This window comes from Bactrocera latifrons, unplaced genomic scaffold, assembly GCF_001853355.1.
Source record: "Bactrocera latifrons isolate USDA-ARS-PBARC rearing strain unplaced genomic scaffold, ASM185335v1 scaffold_47, whole genome shotgun sequence".
NCBI classification, from domain to species: Eukaryota; Metazoa; Arthropoda; class Insecta; order Diptera; family Tephritidae; genus Bactrocera; species Bactrocera latifrons.
This window is the reverse complement of record NW_017537123.1, coordinates 454,221-477,769: the sequence shown is the minus strand read 5'-3', so window position 1 is coordinate 477,769 and position 23,549 is coordinate 454,221. Positions and strand designations below refer to the sequence as shown.

General features: G+C 34.2%; 8 protein-coding genes across 19 annotated transcripts in view; 4 read left to right on the top strand and 4 right to left on the bottom strand.

Moving 5' to 3' along the window:
• Positions 1–78: 78 nt before the first annotated feature.
• Positions 79–2,636, top strand: LOC108973304 (uncharacterized aarF domain-containing protein kinase 5). The gene is made up of 7 exons (XM_018940496.1): positions 79–244; positions 299–919; positions 982–1,227; positions 1,331–1,496; positions 1,597–1,948; positions 2,034–2,198; positions 2,261–2,636. Exons 1-7 carry the CDS (start codon positions 230–232, stop codon positions 2,379–2,381), a joined length of 1,686 nt encoding a protein of 561 aa, XP_018796041.1. The 5' UTR covers positions 79–229; the 3' UTR covers positions 2,382–2,636.
• Positions 2,491–3,252, bottom strand: LOC108973307 (UPF0545 protein C22orf39 homolog). Its single transcript, XM_018940502.1, has 2 exons — positions 3,104–3,252; positions 2,491–3,049 (listed from the first exon to the last, which is right to left on the bottom strand). Exons 1-2 carry the CDS (start codon positions 3,176–3,178, stop codon positions 2,651–2,653), a joined length of 474 nt encoding a protein of 157 aa, XP_018796047.1. The 5' UTR covers positions 3,179–3,252; the 3' UTR covers positions 2,491–2,650.
• A 523-nt stretch (positions 3,253–3,775) lies between these two features.
• LOC108973333 (coenzyme Q-binding protein COQ10, mitochondrial) lies at positions 3,776–4,908 on the top strand. The gene is made up of 3 exons (XM_018940549.1): positions 3,776–3,918; positions 4,042–4,146; positions 4,295–4,908. Exons 1-3 carry the CDS (start codon positions 3,851–3,853, stop codon positions 4,746–4,748), a joined length of 627 nt encoding a protein of 208 aa, XP_018796094.1. The 5' UTR covers positions 3,776–3,850; the 3' UTR covers positions 4,749–4,908.
• A 962-nt stretch (positions 4,909–5,870) lies between these two features.
• LOC108973332 (D-glucuronyl C5-epimerase) lies at positions 5,871–10,104 on the bottom strand. Its single transcript, XM_018940548.1, has 6 exons — positions 9,613–10,104; positions 7,643–8,152; positions 7,411–7,563; positions 6,548–7,338; positions 6,213–6,427; positions 5,871–6,150 (listed from the first exon to the last, which is right to left on the bottom strand). The coding sequence occupies exons 1-6, from the start codon at positions 9,679–9,681 to the stop codon at positions 5,999–6,001; spliced, it is 1,890 nt and encodes a 629-aa protein (XP_018796093.1). The 5' UTR covers positions 9,682–10,104; the 3' UTR covers positions 5,871–5,998.
• Positions 10,105–12,025: 1,921 nt separating this feature from the next.
• Positions 12,026–14,804, bottom strand: LOC108973211 (transcription factor Adf-1). Of its 2 annotated transcripts, none has more exons than XM_018940279.1 (4): positions 14,306–14,804; positions 13,000–13,120; positions 12,757–12,938; positions 12,026–12,572 (listed from the first exon to the last, which is right to left on the bottom strand). In XM_018940279.1, exons 1-4 carry the CDS (start codon positions 14,466–14,468, stop codon positions 12,271–12,273), a joined length of 768 nt encoding a protein of 255 aa, XP_018795824.1. In that variant the 5' UTR covers positions 14,469–14,804; the 3' UTR covers positions 12,026–12,270. The 2 variants fall into 2 exon arrangements, with proteins under 2 accessions (XP_018795824.1, XP_018795825.1); XM_018940280.1 differs by having other exon boundaries at positions 12,026–12,563.
• A 271-nt stretch (positions 14,805–15,075) lies between these two features.
• LOC108973285 (probable phosphomevalonate kinase) lies at positions 15,076–19,005 on the top strand. Of its 8 annotated transcripts, none has more exons than XM_018940443.1 (3): positions 15,096–15,224; positions 16,877–17,110; positions 17,228–18,446. In XM_018940443.1, exon 3 carries the CDS (start codon positions 17,242–17,244, stop codon positions 17,800–17,802), a length of 561 nt encoding a protein of 186 aa, XP_018795988.1. In that variant the 5' UTR covers positions 15,096–15,224; positions 16,877–17,110; positions 17,228–17,241; the 3' UTR covers positions 17,803–18,446. The 8 variants fall into 8 exon arrangements, 5 of the variants coding, with proteins under 5 accessions (XP_018795988.1, XP_018795987.1, XP_018795991.1 ...); XM_018940444.1 differs by lacking the exon at positions 15,096–15,224 and adding an exon at positions 15,310–15,324; XR_001993715.1 differs by lacking the exons at positions 16,877–17,110; positions 17,228–18,446 and adding an exon at positions 18,877–19,005 and having other exon boundaries at positions 15,076–15,224.
• On the bottom strand, positions 18,725–21,957 carry LOC108973283 (glucose-6-phosphate exchanger SLC37A2). 3 transcript variants are annotated; one of them, XM_018940436.1, is made up of 9 exons: positions 21,868–21,957; positions 21,052–21,203; positions 20,831–20,982; positions 20,205–20,770; positions 20,004–20,039; positions 19,609–19,813; positions 19,389–19,537; positions 19,119–19,320; positions 18,725–19,046 (listed from the first exon to the last, which is right to left on the bottom strand). In XM_018940436.1, exons 1-9 carry the CDS (start codon positions 21,940–21,942, stop codon positions 18,880–18,882), a joined length of 1,704 nt encoding a protein of 567 aa, XP_018795981.1. In that variant the 5' UTR covers positions 21,943–21,957; the 3' UTR covers positions 18,725–18,879. The 3 variants fall into 3 exon arrangements, with proteins under 3 accessions (XP_018795981.1, XP_018795982.1, XP_018795983.1); XM_018940437.1 differs by having other exon boundaries at positions 21,719–21,897; XM_018940438.1 differs by lacking the exon at positions 21,868–21,957 and adding an exon at positions 21,558–21,676.
• Positions 21,958–22,233: 276 nt separating this feature from the next.
• LOC108973284 (transcription factor Adf-1-like) overlaps positions 22,234–23,549 on the top strand; it is an 11,107-nt gene continuing 9,791 nt past the window's right edge. Inside the window, exon 1 of one of the 2 annotated variants that reach the window (XM_018940441.1) lies at positions 22,234–22,714. In XM_018940441.1, coding sequence (XP_018795986.1) covers positions 22,552–22,714 — 163 coding nt within the window. In that variant the 5' untranslated portion in view covers positions 22,234–22,551. The remainder of the gene's footprint in view (positions 22,715–23,549) is intronic. The other variant, XM_018940439.1, reaches the window with a different exon arrangement.

The following is a 23,549-nucleotide window of genomic DNA, read 5'->3' as shown; positions in this document are numbered from 1 at the left end:
TATTTATATTATAGCGAAAAATAAATAAGTGATAATAACTAGAAAATAAACGTTTTATGAAGAATCCGAATGATACACTACTGTACTATACGGTACAAATGTAAAATTTTTTATCATCTGATTTTTGTTTTGATTACAACAATCAGCTGTTAACAGAAGTTGAGGAAGAAAACAAAACAAAAATAAATAAGTAAGCACAAATCGTCGCCAATACATGTGATTAAGGAAAATGAATAAAATTTTTGTAAGTTGATTCACTTAAGGAAATAAATACAATAACTGCTTCATTATTTGTTAGGGGACTACCTGGAAAGGAATAACTCCCGCCAGCAAATATATACAAGTTACACACCTTCGCCATTCCTCTTTCCATCGCAGTTTTTCTAAGATATCAACAAAACCTCTTCATAGGCAACATTACTTGGGCATTAGTTTATTAGGAGTTATAACCGGTTTTATTACCTATGATGGAATTGTTAATGAATTCATTTACTGTGGAGCTACAATACGTTTCCTACGCTCTCTTAAGACAGCTTCTTTAATTGCAATGGATTATTATATGCTCCCAAAAAATGGAAGTTGTTCTGACTATGATTTTCTTCTTAAACAAGTACATTTGAAAAGCGCTAAACGTTTGCTTGAGACGTGCTTATTAAATGGAGGTCTATACATTAAAATGGGTCAAGGGGTTGCTGCTATTAATCATATATTACCAAAAGAGTATACGAATACATTGGAGAAATTACAAGATAAATGTTTACCTACAACAAAAACTGATATACAACGTGTTTTTTATGAAGACTTCGGATCGACGCCTGAAGAAATTTACTCTGACTTTGATTACACTCCAATTGCTGCAGCGAGTCTGGCACAAGTTTTCAAAGCTAAATTAAAAACTGGTGAAGATGTCGCAGTAAAGGTTTATATTATTTTTTAATTTTAGCTGCACTAGTAATACAAATTATCTACTTATGGACCTAGGTGCAATATGGTGACTTGCAGAGGCGATTTACCAGTGACTTGGGAACAATTATGTTTCTGCAGGATGTCATAGAAATATTCTTTAAAAATTACAATTTCGGTTGGATATTACGCGACTTACGAAAAAACTTAACACTAGAACTAAATTTTGAGAATGAAGGACAAAACGCTGAACGTTGCGCTAAAGATCTAAAGATATTTGAATATGTGCATGTTCCACATATTTACTGGACTTACACAAAACCGGTAATTACCAATAAATTATCGGACAATCCTGTTGTTAGCTCGACAAAAATTCTGCAAAAATATTATACATATTATTATATTGATTAATATTACTTTCATATAGCGTATCCTTACGATGGAATGGGTTAATGGATTCAAAGTGAACGACGTTGAACGCATTCAATGCGAAAATCTTGATCTAAAAGATGTAGACTTAAAACTTTTCAACATGTTCGCGGAGCAAATATTCCACACAGGTTTTGTTCATGCCGACCCGCATCCGGGAAACGGTAAATATGGTTTGATCGAATTTTGCGATGTTAACCTGTTTAATACTTACTGTTTCTGCTGTCAATATGAATAAAAGATACGTTTTCTATTTTATTATAGTATATGTACGAAAAAATCCTAAAACAGGAAAAGCCGATTTAGTTCTTCTAGATCATGGATTATACGAATACTTACCCGAATCAGTACGCAAGCCTCTTTGTGAGTTTTGGGAAGCAGCGGTATTAAGAGATGAACAAAAAATGAAATTAGCCGCACGACAAATAGGCATAAAGGATCATATGAAATTTGCGGAAGTGCTTTTTCAGCAACCCATTCGTATACACGGTGGACGTATTAAGACGAAATTGAGCGAAAGTGACATCGAGTATATTCAACAGGTTGCTACAAAAAATTTTGAGCTAATCATGGGCACACTTAAAGAAATGCCCCGAAATATGCTTTTTGTAGTGCGGTAAGTAAAATCGAAATAAATATTTCATATATCAATTATCACTTCATGTACATATGCATATACCATATTATTTTACTTTTGAAAGAAATTTAAATACCATACGGGCCATTAGTCGACAGCATGGTGATGTAGTAGATAGACCACGTACGATGGCACGATATGCACAACATTGCATTTACGTCAAATACAGTTCAATTCTAAGCTGCTTATTCTGGCTTTACAGACGTTTAATTTTCGAATATAACTTGTGGTATTAATAACAATCACTATTTTCTATTTAAAAAATATTCAGTAATTGAAATATATTTTTAGGGCCTCGTCATTTCGTATATCGTGCTATGATTTGTACATAAATACTTTGTATAAACTTAATCGAGCACCAAGCTCCGCACGGACGCTACTAGATGATATAAAAAAACATAATATTTTATGATTTTTTTAAACGTAACACTTTGTGAGCAAATAACTTGTGAAATTGCGTCTAACACGAATAACGATTACATGCTCCATAATCATTGATTGGATGTATATAAACACAAATCCTTTTTTTGTAATTTAATGCTTCTTTAGAAGTTGCAATAAGTTAAAAAATAAGTACCAATGAAACTTTGTTATGATCTATAAATAAGCTTCATACAGCTAATTGTTTTGTATATACATTTTCAAAATAAAATCTGTTAACATTTGAGTTTTGCTGACTAATTACATTATGGCACAGTAGGATTTATTTATCTCTTCAACTGGTTTGCGTCCATCCAATTCCATTTGTTTCAACTCTAAAAACGTATTCTCGTTTTTCTTAGTCAACCACTCTGGTAAAGGTTTTGACCAGTCTTCCGGAGGATTATCACGTTTTTTCCATGTATTATTACCGTAATACGCATCCATTCGTTTTTGTCGTCGCTCCGCTTCACTACGAACTACTGCTTCTCCAGATGACAAATCGTTTCCATTGGAATTTACGTAACGCTCACAATTATCGTAATCTTTCTTCCACTGAGAACAATCAACACTTTCGCCATAAATAAAATACTGATGGAAACGTGCTTTTATACTTGTGCAATCGTCGTATTCGTCTTTATACACAGAACATGGTCGGATCTGAATTAAAACTTAATTTTGAAATTTTAACAAGGTCAAATAATTTATACTTACAGACCAAGAGTCTTTCAGAATTGTGACAGGGTTTTCGGAAGTATTTTGTGATAGATCGTCAGCACCTTTCGACATATTTTTAATGATATTCAGAAAATTATTAATAAAGGGTTGAAAATATTTAAAGAAAAACAAAATCAGCTGCTTTATAATAAAATATTCTTCTTCTTTCTACAGAAATTCAAACTACAATGAATAAACACAGTAGGACAAAATAATATTAACCTATGCTAAAATATTTAATATCTTGAATAATATTAAAGGTATTTCATACAATATAAATTGTTTTATTTATTTTAGTGAAATATATAATTAAAAAAATATCAAGCACCCTTAACAGGGATGCATTTTTATTAATCTATGCTCTTAATACATCATTCGCCTGTTCTTTTAATGCCGCACAATTAAAGAGAATGTGTTGCACTTTAAAACATTAGCGCAAAAATGAGGAAGCACTCCGACATTTGCCTTATAGTGGGTTTTAAATTATAACCAATCATTAACAAAAATAAAAAAATCACATTCGGTACGGGTTGTCTTCGAATATTCAAAATATTATTAAATGTTCCCAATTTAACAAACATATTTATAGATTATTTGTGAACAGTTTGAAAATATGATTTCATGCAACCGTGTAATATCAAAAGTGAATCCAAATTTTTTAACTGAAAAACAGCTGATTATAGTATTAATTGTAGGATTATAGGATGATAGCAGGATATGTTCACGTTGCATTATTAAGTTATAATGCTTAAAAATGCACAAATTTTACTGTCAAATACAAAGCTTGTGTGTTGCTCCTGTAAGCAGTTGTCGTAAGTATAAATAATTCATACATAAAATCAACAATCATCGAAATTACATATTATATAACGTAGAATGCAAATAGGGGAAAAAAAACAAATGGAAGAAATAACTATAATTTATTTCTTTTTTAGTTGCACGGCTGCTGGAGGTATCCTAAATTATGCACAAAGAGCTTTTTTCACTTTCAGTGATCTGACGAATAAAAATCGGGAATATGTTAAAAAAGAATTAATAGGGTAGGCATAAGGGCACATATTGGGGTGTCCGCAGAGTGGACGCTTAAAGTCGAGGACTGCGCATTTCCCCATTTACGCTCGGCTCAGCTTTGAGCACCCATTCTGGGGCACCATTACTTACTTAAGTTGATATCTTGCCCATTTGCAGCTATTCAATGCATGAAATGTACGCTGTTGTTTCTGACGTTTCCAATTACTATAAATTTGTACCATATGTCAAAAAATCCCTTGTACATAGTCAAAGAAATGGCGGTTTCAAAGCTGATCTTATAGTTGGTTTTCCACCACTTAGCGAGCGGTATACGTCGAATGTTTCGCTTAGTGCTCCTAATCTGGTTAAATCAGTATGTCATGATGGCAGATTATTCAACTTTTTATTAAACGATTGGCGATTTAGTCCCGGCCTTAAGGATATTCCTCAATCATGTGTTGTTGATTTTAAAGTAGCTTTTGAATTTAAATCCCGGATTCACAGTAATATTGCGAATATATTTTTCGATTTAATTTGTGATCAAATGGAGCATGCTTTTGTCGCGGAAGCCAAAAGGAGATATGGACCACCTTCGATTAAATCGCATATTTTATCATGGCGAAGATCCTGACAAATGCTGAGTAAAACAAAATAAATATAAGCTTAATTTTATTCAAGAGTTTTTATGTCATTATTGCATTAATTTTTTTAAAGATTAATGAAAGCAATGTATACATTTGCTACTGTACAATTGTAAGATTAAATAAATAGTGTTTGAACTATCTACCATACATACTTTCTTGTTTATTCATTAAAAGTATTGTGAAACAAATGTAAATTCAAGCAAAATTGAAGAATTGCTATGTCATGTTTTTTAAATTATTATAAGAATGTTTCATACAGATCTATGCTATCTTATTAAAAATATTAATATTAAAAAAAAAAAAATTGTTTATTTTAACATGTAAACTATTAATCTGTTTTGTAGCCCAAGTAGTGCAATATTTTTTGATTCGGAATATTAAATAAGACAATGAGGGAATCGACACGATGTACATCGCTTGCATATGTTTCAAAAAATTTAGGAATTAATATTTACTATCAATCTAGAAAGGTGGAAGTGACAAGGCAGAATATTTGTCGTATAATAAGCAGCATTGATTGTGGAACTAGATAGTAATGAAGAATTTCACGCAGGCGCAAACAAAAGTGTCACCGAATATTAAAATTGTCACACTAACAATTTCCGATTTTTCATAACTGTATTTCCAAATATCAATTTAATTTGTATGATATTTATCAAATGCACATATGTATGTATTGTGTGATGATATTTAACAGTATAACAACTTGTATTTATTTACTTTGCGAATCTTGCAACCATATAAACGTAATTGTCTGACTATTCTACAAATTATTATAAAAGTGAAAAATACTTCCCTAAGTATTCAGTTTATACGAATTAATGAATTTAACTAAATGTAGAAATTTTTTCGATAAATGTAATTAACAGCAAGGCAAGACAAAATAATTATGTAATAAATGTAAATAGTATATGTGTTATATGAAAAAATAAGAGAAACGTAAACTTTATAAATTATACCAAAAGTCATTTTATATTGTATAATTTGGCTGAGAAATTTACACTATTTTTAAATAAAATGAAATATTTTTAACATTGATATTTGCAACTAAAATTATTATAATTTTTGAAAAGCGATTTAAAAATTACAAATAATAAAATTAAAGCCTATGCATAATTTGTTAATAAAATTAAGTAAATAAAAGAAAACTTAATTTCGATTAAATTTAATATCACTCGGAGTTTCAGTTTCGCACTGGATTAAACGTTTTTTTGTGCCGCATACGTCTATTACGCCATCAGTTATGTTTAGCGCGTTTGCCAAACATGTAACCTTTCCACCGCTCTGCCGTTTCCATTAAAATGGGATCACTGTCTATTGTAGACAATAACAGTAATTGACTTACATGCGTTGCATGATAATCGTCTCGGGCCAAGTTTGGTGCGGTTCCTATTAAATTTTTTTTGTAAATCAGCGATAGATTTTTTTTTATTTAAATATTGGAAAACTACCTAAACTTAAATGCCGCAAATCATAACTGGTGCCAGATCCCGTATCGTAAAGCAGTAACATTTTCTTTAATGACAACATCCCTTGATTGAAAAGCTGACCAGCTTCACGTCCAATACTTGCAGGTGCGGTCATATTTAAATCATATAATCCCAGTAGGGAATAAATGAAACCATTTAGTACAAATGAAGGAGGGGTTGTTGGATATTCCTCGTACCTATTTAATATAAAATATAATTATACACATAAATATTTCATATTTAACAACAGAATTTTGATAAATAAAAAAAATTTCACATTTAGCACTCCTCATCACTAATATGTTCTTTTTACTTACCAATAATGCTTGTCCATAAACTGCGCTAATACTCCGCCTTCACTTGAGTAAACTCTGAAAGGTTTGAGCCCTAGTGCCGCTGATTTCAAATACCTCTTAACACCACCGGAATGATAGTATGCTCTGGCTAACACAGAAATCGCATGCCCTTGGCCCATAGCTGAAAGCCAGCCAGCTCGAAGTTCGGGAAAACCGTTTAAGCTACGTTTTACCGGATTAGGCCAACCACCGCTTTTTAAATCCTGATTATGTATAAACCATTCTGCAGCATCGTAAAAATGTGCCATATGATCGTATGTTGAAAGCGTAATATTGTCAAAGAAACCAACGCCGAGAAACGCAAGCGACGTTACACGCAATTCATTGCGGCGTATCTTAGATTGTAGTTTCTTTTCAATACCGTTTACTAAACCTTTCTGTACGTCAACTGAGAGGTCTCGCGTTATATGGCGCCATCTATTTATAGCACTAGTACCCATGCCATAGTATATGTTATGCTCCTGAGTACTTAGTCGCAAATCGGCGGGTATGTAGTGCAATGTGTAATTTTGTTTAGTTTCACGAGATTGCAGAGTAACCATAAGACTACTGCTATTAGTGACCAATAACAGATCAACGCTTAGTACTAGTTCAAATGTTTCATTAACATTCGTGTGCACTGCGCTGTCATAGCCAATTGCTGTTTCGTATTGGATTACAGATGTGTTAAATTTTGGATGCCAAATGCGTGAAATATTGCTAGATTTTGGCGTTTGCCACACTCTCTTATAAGTATCGGCATCTTCAAGCACCTTGGAATATGTTATAGTAATATTTATAAAAATATATATGCATATACACATTTAATATAAAGGATAAAATACCTTAATTTTTGGTGGTGGTTCAGCTAAATGTTTACTATAATGGGCCAAAGCGAACTGTGCAATTTGGGTAGGATAAAAGTATCCACTTTTCTCCCACTGCGTACTTATTGGCACACCTTCGGCTGCACTTATACATTTTACACGATCTCGCACCTATTAACATAAAGGTATACATATATATTCGAAATAAATACGAAACAATTAAAATAATAAATTTTGTTGATAAACTTACCTCCACATTGTAGTTTTCAAAGTAGGCGAAGCGTCCACGGGTGTCGTACTTCCCTTTGGGCACATTTACTTTTGCGTTACTATGTGACCATGCAAACCGGGGTACCACACTATCACCTCTGTTGTTGCTATTATCATTTAGACTACTACTTGTGGTTGATACCATTGCACCATTTATGTCAAAATAGTTCCGCAAAAATGAAAATGGCACGTATACTTCATGGTTTTCTGTGCTCTGCTTGCACGGTATCGAATACTCTTGATTAATCCAGCATTCAATGTTCTCAAGAGGGGCGGAAATAGAGTTTAACCCATTGCCTATTATGTTTGAATCATAACCGTCCCGAATACTTAGTCGGCGATCCCAACTGTGCACCAAATTATGAGGGAATAAGAAATCCGCAAAAAAATAATATAATACTACGCCGGTAAGTACTACAAATGCGATGAGTGCGAATAGGAAACTCTTTAAGTTTAAACGCATTATGATGAGGAAAATTAGTGGTTCACGCTGAAAATATTTCATTTCATTTACTAATTTAATAAAAATTGTGAATATACTAGCAACTATTTAAGCAACAATAGGAACTCAAATACAACAATAAAATACAATATGACAGCCGGTTCTGCGTTACCGTGCTGTTATTTGGCGATATAACCCTGCTTGGAACTGTACGTTAAGTTTTTACAACAACCTAACAACAGTGTTGCTCCGCATCATCTAGACTCGTGCTGGCATTGAGTACCAGCCCGCCCCGAAGACATTTTGTGCTGCATCTGCGGCAGAAGGCTCTATCCCAACTCCACCACAGCTAGGTGCAACACATGTATTGGATGGAGCCATCTTAAGACCTGCTCAGGGCTTAAGACACAAAGGAAGTGGACTACACGCTATGTAATCTGCAATCAGTATATTAGATATAGCTACCCGGTCAGGCGATGTCGAGCTCGAAGTACTTATTGTATACTTACTTCCTGATAAATGTTATCTACGGGATATCACCCGAAAATAGGTGCGCTACTTCGTGGTAAAAACCATTTGGTGCTTTTCAATAGCCATGCTTCCAGTTCACAATACGCCCTCGACCCACAAAGCCAAACGATTTGTTAACAAATGGCTGCGCTAAATGTTAAGAGTCTGCATTGGCCCAGATGGAATAAACATGCTAATGCTAAAACACCTAGGCTCAACAGGAGTTAGTTTCCTAACCAAGGTCCTCGACTTGACGTTCCCACGACAGTGGGGACTACGTAACCGGAACGGACCCGGATTTTTTTCCAGCCAAGAACTGTCAACTCGGCAGAATTCTGCAGCTACAACAGCAATAGCAACTTGACGCTGATCAATTTTCAAACATCAGATGTGTGGAAAACCGAAATAGTGGTCCCACTAGCGAAACCTGAGAAACACAATGGGAAGTCTTAACTCGTCTGCTTAATGCGGAGACGCCTCCTAGGAACATCAAGACGTCTTTCCCCGATAACTGCTTTGATTCTGATGTGATCAGATCAAACTTCGGACGCAACTCACTTCAAACACGTGCTGACTGCCATTTACAGTGGAGCCACCGATTACTTCTCAGAGAATAGTGCACTTGAAATTAAGCGATCACCCATTGCAGACAACGAGCTCGTGCTGCTGCGGGAACCAAGAGAGATCGTCAGGCAACTTCGTTCTGGATAGTGTTGCAGATTAAATCCCTACTTTCCAGAATCGTCCTCGACATATGAAATATACATATATCTTTGTATGACCAGCAAACCCTACTCACTTAATACCAATCTTCACATGAGCCGACCCAGTCGAAACAGCACTTTGAATGTTACATGTCCTCGTTGACAACTAACATGAATCTTTCCACCCAAGTGACGATAATATATCCGTTACAACAACATTAAATGGGACAACATTATTTTGATTTTGGTTTGGACGTTTCAATATTTTTGAATAGTTGATTTCTTAAGGCTTACCTGATTGAAGGTCGCTGTGGCGGTAGCGCCTTTTGCTGAGATTCCAACTTTTGTGTGGTTTTTAAACATTGGATTCTATGCCGCACTTTCGCGACTAATTTTATAATCCTATGGTTTACACTCGTTTAATATCTTTCACAAGAATAACCATTCTTTATTTTCACTATTAATATTTATATATTTATTTTACTATCAAGTAAACAGGAAATTTTTGTGATTGATTTTCTACCATGTAGCAAACATGTCCCAGAATTTCTAAGTAATTTGCGGGACATAATCATTCGATTGTATACCAAGAAGTCTCCGTTTTCTTTTCTTTTATTTGCTTCTTAATCAAATTTTTATTGAACTATTTTAGTTTTGATATTAATTTCTTTATTAGTTCCTCACTTTATTCCATATGCTTTTGACAGGTAGTTTTTCATAAACATATTCATCATAGGATTGCCAACGCTCTAAATCAATTTCTTTTTGCGCTAGTAGCAGTAATGATATTGCGGCGAACATCGATACAAATATCCTGAATTAACTAGACAGCGAAACTCGTAGTTCCCAGAAAGTTAGAGTTACGAAGTTTTTTTAACTATCCGGATTATGCTGCAGACACACTTCTACAGCAGGCGAAATCGACTGCGGCCACTACGACTGAATCGAGCACCACCAAAGCTGCCCCAGCAGACGAGCTGCTCTGATTCGGACGAGTCGTGTCGGGAGGTTACCGAAAGTGTTCGTAAAAAGAAGAAGAATATGAAAAGGGGGCCAATTGCCCCGTATGCCATCAGCCGTCAATACCGGAGGGTACGAAGATCCTCGCAGGCTGACATACCCAACGTATGTCCTGCATGCAACGAGTCTCCGCATGACACTGACCACCTCTTTGCATGCCCCACAAACCCCACCCATCTAACACCCTCTTTCCTCTGGTCCGACCCCGTCGAAACAGCACGTTTCCTGAGCCTCCCGTTAGATGACATCGAAGACAACACAGATAACTATCACCATCCCAACGGGGACTGATAACCGTTAAAACAACAACAAAAACAACAAGATCCTCGCAGGTCGTTTCCACGACAGTCGGGTTTACGTAACCGGAACGGACCCGGATTTTAATCCGGCCAAGGACTGTCAATCCGGCAGAATTCTGCCGCTACAACAACAACAACAACAGCATCCTCGCAAGAGGATTTAAGCACTTTTACAAAAGGGAGAGACGTTCTACTGCCACATCTTGTTCCTCTGATGAGAGATAGTTTTGCAATGGCGTATATCCCTAGGAGGACCGCAAAACTGATCTTTTTACACAAGGTAGTAAGGAAGACTATTCACTGGTAAAAGCCTTCAGGCCAATTAGACTAACTTCCATCGTCCTTTTATAAATGTTTCGAAGTACCCTTTTTTTTCCTTTTGCAACATTTTTTTTTACAGAGTAGTTTTTTTATTCACCTTACGGTTACTTTTTTTATTTTTTTTTATCACCTAAAACTAATCGAGATATGTATATATGGAGTTCTATATATATATAAATGATCAGGATGATGAGATAAGTTGAATTCCGCGTGACTGTCTGTCCGCCCCGTACAAGCGATAACTTTAGTAAAAAAAAATTGCGACACCTTAATTAAAGTTATAGCGTTATTTGGGAGTTGAAAAAGGGGCGTGGCCACACCTTCTGATGGGTTAAATGTACATACATACGTATAACTTTAACCACTAAAGCTACAATAATAAAATGTTGTTGTTGTTGTAGCGGCCGAATTCTGCCGAGTTGACAGTCCTTGGCCGGATAAAAATCCGGATCCGTTCCGGTTACATAGATCCGACTGTCGTTTGAACGGTAATAAAATGTCAGCCTTTCTACTAGATATATTATTAAAATTCGGACATATGTATATTGGCCAGTGTGGGAGTTATTTTGATTACATACCTGAAATGCAGCATTTACGCGAAGTTTTCTCCCTTGTTTTAATTCTTATAAAAATATTAATATCAAGGAGGATAATGTATAAAATTTAATTCCAAAATATTAAGGGGGATGAATTGCATCAACAGTAAATCTTGATACCAATAAAAAAAAAACTTGCATACATAGTAAATGCTTATGTATATAAGATAAACCTATATAGTATATTAATTATCATTTATGAATTATTATTATTATTTTCATTTATGAATTATGCATGTAAAAAAATTACATGACATCAATTCGCTGATGTAATTCAATACATTTCAATGAATGGATTCACAGGTGCGACTGTATGTTTGGTGTTTCCTGTTATTGGTTTACACACAAGAAATATAATTAAACAGCTTATATATATGTACATCATTTGTGTTTTTTATAAATAATTTATTGAAATTATTAAATTTAAGATCATTAAATTTGTTTTAAAGCATAAATATATATTAAACGATTCTAACCACATGTTATGTTAAAATTAAATTAAATTTAGATTTGTGGCATTTCAACAAAATAAAATAATAATAACTGCATATTTCTAGATCCGTTTTCGCACGACACTAAGCTGCATTCAAATCGCAACTCTATATTTTAAGCTAATTATCTTTTGTATTAATTGGTACATAAGATGACTATTACAAAAACTACTGTTTATACGCACCCACACACATTTGATGTATAGATTGCAATGCGTTTTTATTTTAATATTTATTATGCTGTGCCAGCAATTGCATGTCCGTAAGATATTTGATAATATGCACCTTAGCTTCGGCCTTTTGTCGAACACCCAAAGTGTTAAGCATGTCTGTGACAACCATCCCAAACGATTGATCCTCAGCGCTAACCGCTTGCGACATCGAATTTTGAAAAATTTTAATCGTGTTTAACATATTATCGTGATTATCATCTTCGGCACGTTCGCGCTTCAGAGGCGGTTCATAAAAGTATGGTTTCTGATCTTTACCAGTTGTGGCCAACTGCGTGTCGCCTGTAACTGCAATTTCTAAACGTGAACTTAAGTGTATAGTGTTGTGTAAAACAATATTCCAATTCAAAATACAATAATACTTTAAGGCAACTTAAAGAATATTTTGGTTTAAAGTAAACCAAATGTCCACTTCTTATTAGAAAATTAATTAGAAATAAAAAAGAAACGCAGTTTATATAAGTAAATAAGTTCAACTTACCATGCGGATGTGCGATTGCCTGTGCCGAAGTTGTGGCACTACTATTAAAGGGTTGTGCAAATATATCAACAACAGCTTGTTGCTGCGGTTGTTGTTGCTGCTGATTCGGATCAACTTGAGCTACTTGATTTGTATTCTGTTGTACAGTATTACATTTACCTAAAAGAGATTCACGATATTGTCTGCAAAATAAAGGATCATTGAAATTATTTTTACCATTAAAAATTAAAAAATAACATTTACCTTATGGAATCCACTAGAAATTGCATTTGTTTGAAATAACGCCAACGAGATTCCTGGCACAATTTCATTTCACGTGCAAATTTATCCCGCAAACTCTTCCAACGTTTCGTACATTTTTGTTCTTAAAGAAAATAAATACATATTGTATAAATTTCTCATATGAATATGGACATGTCATTAATTGCAAGAGAATAATTTTATAAGTAACACCATTAGAAAAACTGACTCCTGATTTGCTCAATGAAATAATGCTATGTAAACAAACGGCTATGTAAAAATGTTACAATTGGAGAATATGGCGTCGCTGCAAAACGGAAAACAGCGACTGAACCAGAGAACGTAAAAAGCAGCGCGAATTGAATCCGACAGCCAAGGCAAATGAGTAAAATCGACACGAGATAAGGCAAAACGTTGGGAATACAAACAATGTACACAAAATTGTTGCTGCCACTGTCTGGCTTTGCAGTGCTGCTGCTTTGTAGCTTGCGACTCTTACTTTGCATTGCCTTATTGACGTTGGCAAGCGTCGCTACACAAATGCTGCACCAGAGAACGTAAAGTATACTTTACATTCTCTGGCGTACTATCGCAACATATTATACATTATATAGCTATCTCCTTCACACAAAGGCTGTTATAATAAAATACGCGTCACACTCGAAGCATAGCAAACAACGAAGCTACAAAGTACAGCAAACGCAAGCAGTCAGCAACGACGACATCGACATCTTCGAAATGGTTGGAAACCGCCAACGTTAACGAAAGTCGAGGTGCGATGGAAACCAAATACACAATAGCAACGAAAACGAGTCTGCTGCAGTTGTCTCCGCCTGCGTCTCTGTCGTTAATAACTGACAAAAAAAAAAAAAAAAAAATATGTTCAAAGTAAAAAGGCTTAGTGCCCGTTGGCCACCCAGCCCATGTGCAATATGTTGTTCTATTTTAATTTTAATACTGGCACTGTTAATATATTGTAATGCAACACGGTGAAATATTATATTAGATAGGTTTCGCTGCAACGTTCCCCATTTTACTTGGTTTTTATACAATTACGTTTGGAAAAAACTCTATCAGCTGAGAATATAAACTCAAAAATAGTAGGGTATATTTTCGTCGGTTTTAATTTTCTTGTAATAGTATTTTTCATATTTATGACTTCGAGGTTGACCAATATGATAGATCATTAGATATACATACACATGTGTAATGTAGGCTTGTAGATATACAAAATGTACCTAAATGTTACATATCTGCAAGCTACAATGCAGCATACACATACAACTGTTATTAGACTGGAAAAACTTACCAGGCACTCCAAGCGATTCAGCGATTTGCTTCCATGTTTGCGCCTTCCTTACAAAGTGTTTGTAATTGTAGTGGGAACGGTCGTATATGACCGGATTCATTTTGACCGCTTCGATGAGATTCAGATCAAATTGTTGTTCCAAATTAGTATCCAATTTATCCATTTCTTCTATGTTAATTATCGTTCAAATTAATAACTTTCGAGTTTATCGCTTAATTAAACCAGCACGTTTATTTCTCTGCCTCTGCCCACCGAGAAGTCCACTGAACTTCGTCAACGAATTTTTCTCTTGGATTTCGTACAAAGATCTCTAAAATTATCGCAGTCAACAGTCGCTGCATGCAGTGAAATTTTTTCCAATTGAAGCAGAGCTACTTTTTTTTATTCTAGGTAGTAGACATTTGCTATTTGTGTAACCATATGACACTCCAAACTGCGAAGCTACGCCAATGCGAAGCAAACGACTTCCAACGACGACTGCGGACAGAGGTAGACGATGCCGATGACGATGGCCGGAAAGGCAGCGAAAACTTCAGCCTAGCAATCCGTCGCAGCGCTGTCGTAGTGATGCCATATAATCGATTTCAACAAAGAATATCCATTCTCTGGCACATATATATATGTCCTTATATAACAATCTTCTGCAAATCTAATAAAATAGCTTACGATCTAATAAAATCATCACATTTTTTTAATATAATGTCAATATCCCGAATTCTTGCCACATCAATACTTCGATAACATTAATCAGCATTTTTTTCATGGTTGGTAACGCAACATTTGAGTTTTAATTCTGTTTCTCTAGTTATGTTTTTGTATTGGATTTTATTTAGAAAGTTTTGTTATTCACTCATTTCTTAAGTGAAAACGATGATTTATGTATTTAAAGCTCGAAACCTATTAGAAATTTGTTAATACAGTAAGTGCTTCATTTCAAACTAAAAAAAACAACTTTGCAGATGAGTTCTAAACAGATATGTAACATCCTTTTCTTATAAATAAATTTTGATCAGATATACGTAGGTAGTTTATAATTAAATTAAATTAATAGCTATTAATAATGGTTCTCACAACAAATTCGAAATGAACCAGGAAATACTGTTTCTCCTGAAACCGGTACATCTAGCATCGGGCGTTGAACAGGTTGCATTTCTGCGAAACCTTTATACATACGAGGTGTGTTCAAAAAGTATCGCGAATTTTTTGTTTTTTCAAAAATTATTTATTTATTCATGAATATCTATTTTGTCCCCTTCAAAGTAATCCCCATGAGATATTATACACTTGTGCCAACGGTTTTTCCAATCTTCGAAGCACTTCAAAAAATTATTATTTTTTATCTTCTTCAGCTCCTCCTTCGATGCCGTCTTTATCTCGTCAAGGGAAGCGTAACGTCGTCCTTTCATTGGCCTCTTCAGTTTAGGGAACAAGAAAAAGTCACAGGGGGCCAGATCTGGGGAATACGGTGGCTGCGGCATCATTAGTGTGTTGTTTTTGGCCAAAAAGTCGCGCACAAGCAACGATGTGTGAGCAGGGGCGTTATCGTGGTACAAAAGCCAATTTTTGTCACATCTCAGCCTTCTGAGAACATTTTGTACCACCGATAACCGTTGCTTCGGTCTAAGGTAGCTTCTCCGTATGCCACAGTCAACATTCGGAATGCATCCGCGCACTTAATTTAGTTTTTCATACAAAATTTGATACAGGTTCTTTGATCCATTTTTTTGAATAGGTAAAAATCGAAGACGATCCAAAACACATGCAAGCAAAGCAGCAGTCAACAATTAAATGAACATTCATCTTCTCGATGAATGCACTAGGTTTAGTGCAACTAGAAACGCACTATTTGATGACCAACCCATTTCAAATACGCTCAAGGCTTTTTCTGAAGAAAACATCCACAAGGTAGCCCAATTTTTGTACAAAACTGGCCTTAGAAAGTTAATTTAATTCCCTAATTGTAAGTTATCTTAGATCCAAATAACTTCTTTATTAACATCAATTACTTTAATAATTGTACTGACAGTAATATTGATCTCATATTTAGCTTTTACTGGCTCATACATTAATATTCTAAGACAATACAGTTTTATTAGAGCAGTAAGAAAATAATTGCATTATTATTTTTCATTTAATAAATAAATAAATGAACATTCAAAATGGCCGAGCTTGTCGGCATAAGTGAGAGACATGAGTACCAACATAACGCCGCAAAAAAAAATCGAAATTCGAATATACGTAACCCGCGAAAATTCAAAATTCGCGATAATTTTAGAATACACCTCGTACATATTATTTTTTGGCTTGCCTCAATTATTTCGTTACGACAGCTACAGTTACTAGAAATAACGATTATATTTGTACCATGTAATAATACACATATAATTTTTTTTAGACATATCGCTTCACATTCTACATAAGACTGAACCAACTTTAATTCAACTGTTGGGAAATTTAATAAAATACTAATTTTCATATAATAAATAAATTAATATATGCCCATATATACATTTGTTTTAGATTGCTTGCATATGTCTGTATTCGTTTGTATTTTATATCTCCAAATTTCAGGTTATCTGCCACAAAGTCGAGTTTATAATAAATGAAGAAATTGTTTAAATAAGAAAAAGATTATAATCCAGGTTAAAAGGTTTACACATAAATGCAAACGCATGCCTCAGAAAGTAAAGGAAGAAGAGTAGAGTATAGACATTTGTAGTTATAAAAAAAAAATAACAACTCATGTTGAATATTTACTTACTTGTTCATAAATTAAAGATACAAAGCACATAAGTTTTTGTAGAGGTAAATTTTGTTTTGACAACGGCATTTATTTTTAGAACTTGTTCATAAATTAAAGATACAAAGCACATAAGTTTTTGTAAAAGTAAATTTTGTTTTGACAACGGCATTTCTTTTTAGAACTTGTTTGTAAAATGGATGGTGTGAAAAAAATTTTGCTTATTAGCGGAAAAAGAAAGTCGGGAAAAGATTACATTTCGAGTACATTGCAAAATATCCTTGGCGACAGATGTCAAATCGTACACATTTCAGAGCCTATAAAAGTGGAATGGGCAAAACGTCTTAATTTGAACTTAAGTGAGTTGCTGAGCGATGGTCCGTATAAGGAAAAATATCGTAAAGATATGATAGAATGGAGCGACTCCGTGCGCGTAACGGATTATGGGTACTTCTGTCGATCTGCAATGCTCCATGTGCATGCCGAATTTGTAATTGTTAGCGACGTAAGACGAAAGACAGATATTAAATACTTCCACGAAAATTACGGTTCGCTTGTGCTTACAATACGGATTAATACGAAAGACACAATACGCATTGAGCGAGGTTGGGTTTTCACCAATGGTGTCGACGATGTGCCCTCCGAATGCGATTTGGACGACTATAATCAATGGGACTTGGTGTTGCAGAATAATTGTATATCGGACGGAGAATCAAGCATTGAAATATTAAAAGATAAACTTAAACTTTACGAATAAATGTCAAGATTGTCTATATTTGTGAAATACATTATTCGTCATACACACTTACACTTATATCCTTATTACTTATATTACTAACAAGGATACATATATTATTATATGTCGAATTATGAATGTGAATGTAAATTTGATTGTTACGCTGAAACAACATAACCGGTCATCCGCGGAAAAAGCTAGTAAATATGTAATTGCTGTGTACAATCGTTAAGGCATTTGTTTGTTTTAATATTGCAAAAACAAAAGATAAACGAATTTCACAAAATATTATGCAAGGTGATATTATACATATACATATATACACCTATATTTTATAAAAACAGATGCAGGAAATTAAATATGTATATCCTGTTAAAGTTTTAGATTGGCTGCGTTATGGTGTAAAATTTTAAGATTCAGATTGTACATATATCATATGTTTATTATAGAATTATAAGGTATTTGTTAATAAACCGTTTTTTTTTTTTAATTTTGTATGCAAACTTCAAAGTAAGTTAATAAAATGACAACAGAAAAATACACAAGTTTTATGTATAATTATGAAACTCTTTAATTTCTCTTAATAGTTTGTTCCAACGTTTACAAAGTGAAATGGCGTATCACAATTCAAATGTATTGTCTTTAAATATAATATCGGATCACAACAATTAGATTCAGAATACTCGAATTAGATATATATACGGTTACACCATATTAGTATTTCTATAATGAGCAGTAGTTAATATATAAACTATTTTTTTTATTTTATAATGTATCAAATAATTTAAAATCGTAACTGAATAAAATAATTTGCCTTCTAAAACATTACAGATACTCACATACTATTTACGCTGTATTTCATGCATACACCAGTTTTATATTCGGAACAGATTTTTTATCAAGTATATCACAAAAAAAAACCTATTTAAATAATATATATCTATTTAACTTATTTATATTTTATATCGAGACTTTATTGGTCGTATTTAATAATAGCGTTTAATAAAATACAATATCAGCGATAAGGATTATTTATATACATTATACATAGCTTATTTTATAAATATAATAAATTTAATATCTGCATTATTCAAGGTCTTACTCTATACGTATACGGTTTCTGCGACGTAGCCTGAGGAGCTCTTTAATCACTTGACGAGATATTAAAACCATAGCCAATATATCGGCACAAATCAGCATGTTAAACACATTCTCCCAACCGCTTTGTGACACTAAACCGGCAATGAAGGGACCCACAGCAGCTCCTGAGAAATTGTTTTTTAATTTATAATAAATAAAACTATGTAAAACTGTAAATTATGAAAATTTATTCAAACCAATTGATCCGGTGCCATCGATAATTGCGGTTACTGTAGCTAAGGCCTTGGAATTATGCGACAACGATTGATGTTGCCCCAGTTCGGCACTTACAAATGTCGTAATCAAAGCATATGGTCCATTTACCATAAAACCAGCTAGTAAAAGTAATATGATATTGATGACTATCGATAAGCCCCCAAAGTGCACATACATAAATAGCTAAATTAATTGAATTCAGAAGGGTCAACTCATTACACGTTTTTATAATTATTAAATTTGATGTTTACCAATGGCGCCGAACAAATTAACAAAACAAAGCAAGTCGTGGCTGGCATACCAGAATAGTCAGATACTGTTCCTGCTGCAATAGCTCCAAATATTCCGCCAATATCGAAGAGTGTGGAAAGGTCAGCTGCAACACTGGGACTTAATGTAGCTGCAATAGTACGTACACGATAATATATATAAACAACACCATAATTGTATTAATATAACGGCACAACTTACTGGATGACTGTATGTATAATGGAAGCCAATAGAGGAACGTATAACTGACAAGTTTGGCAAAGAATAAACACAAGGAGAACTCCACAACGCCAGGAATCAATAGAGCTTGAAGAATGCCAACTGCATTGCGTTCAGTTTGTGCAACTGCTGGTGATCTGCTACGAGGTAATATCGGAGTACGCTCAGATGCACGATGGTTTATTTCCTATGTCAGACAAATAAGATAGTCAGTCCACAAAAGAAAGAAGATAGTGACGCCACATGTTTTGATAGAAAACGCATTTCAAAGAATCTACCGTTAGCAAATCAAATAATTTTGTAAGTTATTCACACAAAAATAACAAAACTAAATTGTGTAAATATAAAACCAATACTACATACATACATACACTTACAGTATAATCGTCTGTATAGCCATGAAAGCCACGGTTCTGCGAAAAAAAAAACATATCTTTAACTTGGAATAATTTAAAAACAATTAACATCTTAAGTTCAATGTTTTTCTAGCCGCAATGAAAAATACATGCTATTATTTCATACGCTTTTAAATTTGCTTTACTTTTTAAGAAATATATATAAAGTATATTCAAACTCACCGCTTCAAAACTGGCTACATTTGATATCCGTTCGTCATCATCGTAAGCATTGCTATGATTCACTGCCAAATGCGTTCGTGTTGAAGGCAAACCAACGATTTCTGGATCATCAACAATGAATAAAAACATTACGAAGCCCAATGCCGCCATAATGGCGCCAGGCACGGCGAATGATAACATCCAATTACTTTCAACAAAGTGTGCAGCTATCAAAGTACCGAGAATGTTACCAACTGATGTGTGGCTATTCCAAATACCGAATATAAGGCCCCGTTTCGACCTACCAAACCAACGTGCCATCAATGTTACTACGCCTGGCCAACCGGTTGTTTGAACTATGCCACCCAATACCTGAACAAGAACGAAATACCACATATTATGTATATTCCACGATTTGGCTGCACCAAAAAGGAGAGTGAATAGTCCAGAAAATAGCATGCCCAAACTTAAATAATAACGGAGAGATACACGTTCTGCAACTATGCCGGAAAGAAACATCGATATGGCATAGGTGACAAGAAATGCTGAGTCTAATGTGCCAAACAATGTGGATGCATCAGGTACATCTAAAATAAACAAGGTCCAAATATATAGATTTCGTAAACCACTAAACGTTTCATACTAACCAAAAGGTGGATAGCCGCAGTCATTATCTGTGGAATTGCTTGGATTTGTGCAGTTTTCATGCAATACTGATTTTACGACGGATATTGGTTTTCTGGACATATGATAAGCAGCATATGCCAAATAGGTCAGAATGATGGTTGATACCTTAAAGCTTTAGATAAATACGATTTTTTATTTGATAAATATATATTCATACTGAGGAGTAATTTCAGTGACTCACATAAAATCTTTACGCAATTGTAAGCGTGGACAGCATGCCAAACTTAGCTTTTGTACCGCCCAGACACCCAGCGGAATATCGTACATATTGCTATTTTTACCGTAACGATGTTGGAGCATAAAAATTATTTGTTTAAATTTTTCCCGACTTATCTGTAGAAATAGATTAAATTTTAACAAATAAATAATAAGATAACTTCTAAATTAAGCGCCCACATATTTAAATATTCATACAAATATACATAACATTAATTGTGTACCTTGTCACACAGTGGTACACAAACCTACAATGGAAATATGGGAAGGAAACAATAATGATTTGATATTAATAGAATAATATAACACTAAGGCTAATATAGTATAAGCATGTATTTACAGAACAGTGTACTAAACTAAGTGATTTGAACTTGTAGTTATTAAAGAAAAAGAACTCGACGTATGCAATGAATTTGCCTTGTTTGGATCATAATTCAATATTCTTTTGGAACCACTTTGTACAAATATTACCTTAAATAATTCTCACAATATTCCAAAATACCGACATATGCTGCGTTGGCAGATAAATAATTTATAAAAACAAAGGTTTGTGTACATTTTATCATGTGAGATAAAGTACATACATATTTATTACTTCATTCAGCTTAAGTTAACAAGTAATATTTTCCTACCAGTTCTACTATTCACAATTGCTCTTTAGTAAATCGATCTCAATATTCATTTTATTGAATTGAAGACAGAAATCGCCTATCCATCTCTGATTTCAGTCAATATATAAAACAAAGAATTAAAATAAATGAATATTCACTTCTATCCATACACTAATGACAGCTTTGATGACAACAATATTTATTAGCTTAGAAAAAACATTCAAGCTGATACAAAATAATCGCATTGCCAATTCTACACAAAGTCGATAGTCTGAAACAAGAATTAATCGCCAATAATCATGGACAGCATCATCTCAACTCTACCCGATTTCTAAATTAATTACATTGGTCACATTTAGAGGTGAAATTTATATATGTATTTAATAATTCTTAATTAATATTCAGGTGTAATAAATTTACACATCTGGTAGAGTTAAAACGATGCTGCCCACACCGATTCTGTGGCATCTCTGCTACAGCGCTGCGCATCAGACAGCCGAAGTCGAGGTATTCGTCGACTTTTCGGCCATCGTCAATGGCATCGGCTATCTCTGTCCGCAGTAGTTTTTCATGTCACTTGCGTCGCTTCGCAGTTCGGAATTTCAAGTGATTATACAAACATCTACAAAAGAAATTTCTCTGCTTAAATAGAAAAAGAAACAACAAACAAATATATGACGGTTAGCAGCCACTGTCGACTTTGATAGAAAATAAAAATATATATTTTTCTGCGGAATCCAAGTGTGTAAATTATTGGCAGAATTCGGTAGGCGTCTCCGTGGACAGAAGCAGAAAAATAAACGTGCAAGAGCAATTTAGCGGTAACTACAATTGAAAACAAATATTCCGTGAAAATGGAAAAATTGGATGCTAACTTGGAGACTCAATTCGATCTTAATCTTATTGAGGCAGTAAAGCAAAATCCTGTTATATACGACCGGTCACATTACAATTACAAACACTTTGTAAGGAAGGCCCAAACTTGGAAGCAGATTGCAGAACTTCTTGGAGTACCTGGTAAGTATTTACATACTATTTATGAACGTATGCAATTGTGTTGATGTTCTTATAAGAAATATGCATCTTATTTTTATTAATTGTATCAGGGGAAGCAATCTATTGGGAGTTAGATTTACAAAACGAAAATGTAAAACAAAAAATTTCAAGATTTGTATCCAAAAATTATTTTAACAAAATATTTGAGTTCAATCAGAAGGCGCCTTCACTAACAAACATCATACATATTATGTATGTATGTGATTAGAAATGGCTGCTGCTAATGTTCGATTTACGACGAAACAGACGAAGCTGCCGCGTTTCTCCTACGTACGAATGTCGCTGTTGACTACTGCTTGCGTTGCTGTACTTTGTTGCTGAGTGCGTCTGCTGACTTCTTGCGCTGCGGGTTGTACGAACGTTTTAGACAGAATATAAACATCTTTGAGAGTGAATGAAACGGCTATAGGAACAAAGTATTTAAATATGCGAGTTTTGTAAGTTAATGCAGTGCAGTCAGAGAACGTAAAGTATAGAGAAGGTGCAAATCGAATTTTGTATGATTTTTTTTTATGTTCTCTTGCAGAACTGCACTATCACGAGTCTACTCAATTTACAGTCTGCGGCGCTGTCTTTATCAACAGCTTATCCAGAGAACTTAAAACATAGAGAAGGTGCAGGTTCGACTGCGAACATTTGTTAGATTTCGGCTAAGGAATTCGCCGCATTTGTTAACATTGTAGGTCGGCATTCGCCTCACAATTTTAACATTTTTTACAATTCTCTCACATATTATAACAGAGAATATGAAGAGAAATAAATATATGTATTTACGGCATGGCATATATGCAAAAGC

Bases quoted from the DNA above. Each gene is read 5' to 3' on its own strand.
- LOC108973304 (XM_018940496.1), top strand. The intron at 920-981 runs GTTTATATTATT...TTATGGACCTAG, and splicing joins GTGAAGATGTCGCAGTAAAG to GTGCAATATGGTGACTTGCA. The intron at 1,949-2,033 runs GTAAGTAAAATC...TACTTTTGAAAG, and splicing joins AATATGCTTTTTGTAGTGCG to AAATTTAAATACCATACGGG.
- LOC108973307 (XM_018940502.1), bottom strand. From the start codon at position 3,178: ATGTCGAAAGGTGCTGACGATCTATCACAAAATACTTCCGAAAACCCT. The intron at 3,050-3,103 runs GTAAGTATAAAT...GTTTTAATTCAG, and splicing joins TTCTGAAAGACTCTTGGTCT to ATCCGACCATGTTCTGTGTA.
- LOC108973333 (XM_018940549.1), top strand. From the start codon at position 3,851: ATGCTTAAAAATGCACAAATTTTACTGTCAAATACAAAGCTTGTGTGT. The intron at 3,919-4,041 runs GTAAGTATAAAT...TTTCTTTTTTAG, and splicing joins TGCTCCTGTAAGCAGTTGTC to TTGCACGGCTGCTGGAGGTA. The intron at 4,147-4,294 runs GTAGGCATAAGG...GCCCATTTGCAG, and splicing joins GTTAAAAAAGAATTAATAGG to CTATTCAATGCATGAAATGT.
- LOC108973332 (XM_018940548.1), bottom strand. From the start codon at position 9,681: ATGTTTAAAAACCACACAAAAGTTGGAATCTCAGCAAAAGGCGCTACC. The intron at 8,153-9,612 runs GTAAGCCTTAAG...AAATATTTTCAG, and splicing joins CCACAGCGACCTTCAATCAG to CGTGAACCACTAATTTTCCT. The intron at 6,151-6,212 runs GTAGTTTTCCAA...AAAATTTAATAG, and splicing joins TTTGCGGCATTTAAGTTTAG to GAACCGCACCAAACTTGGCC.
- LOC108973211 (XM_018940279.1), bottom strand. From the start codon at position 14,468: ATGGATAAATTGGATACTAATTTGGAACAACAATTTGATCTGAATCTC. The intron at 13,121-14,305 runs GTAAGTTTTTCC...ATTTTCTTTAAG, and splicing joins TGAATCGCTTGGAGTGCCTG to AACAAAAATGTACGAAACGT. The intron at 12,939-12,999 runs GTAAATGTTATT...TTTATTTTGCAG, and splicing joins TTTCTAGTGGATTCCATAAG to ACAATATCGTGAATCTCTTT.
- LOC108973285 (XM_018940443.1), top strand. From the start codon at position 17,242: ATGGATGGTGTGAAAAAAATTTTGCTTATTAGCGGAAAAAGAAAGTCG.
- LOC108973283 (XM_018940436.1), bottom strand. From the start codon at position 21,942: ATGCGATTATTTTGTATCAGCTTGAATGTTTTTTCTAAGCTAATAAAT. The intron at 20,983-21,051 runs GTGAGTCACTGA...ATTTATCTAAAG, and splicing joins CAATTGCGTAAAGATTTTAT to CTTTAAGGTATCAACCATCA. The intron at 19,047-19,118 runs GTTTGAATAAAT...ACAATTTCTCAG, and splicing joins CGATGGCACCGGATCAATTG to GAGCTGCTGTGGGTCCCTTC.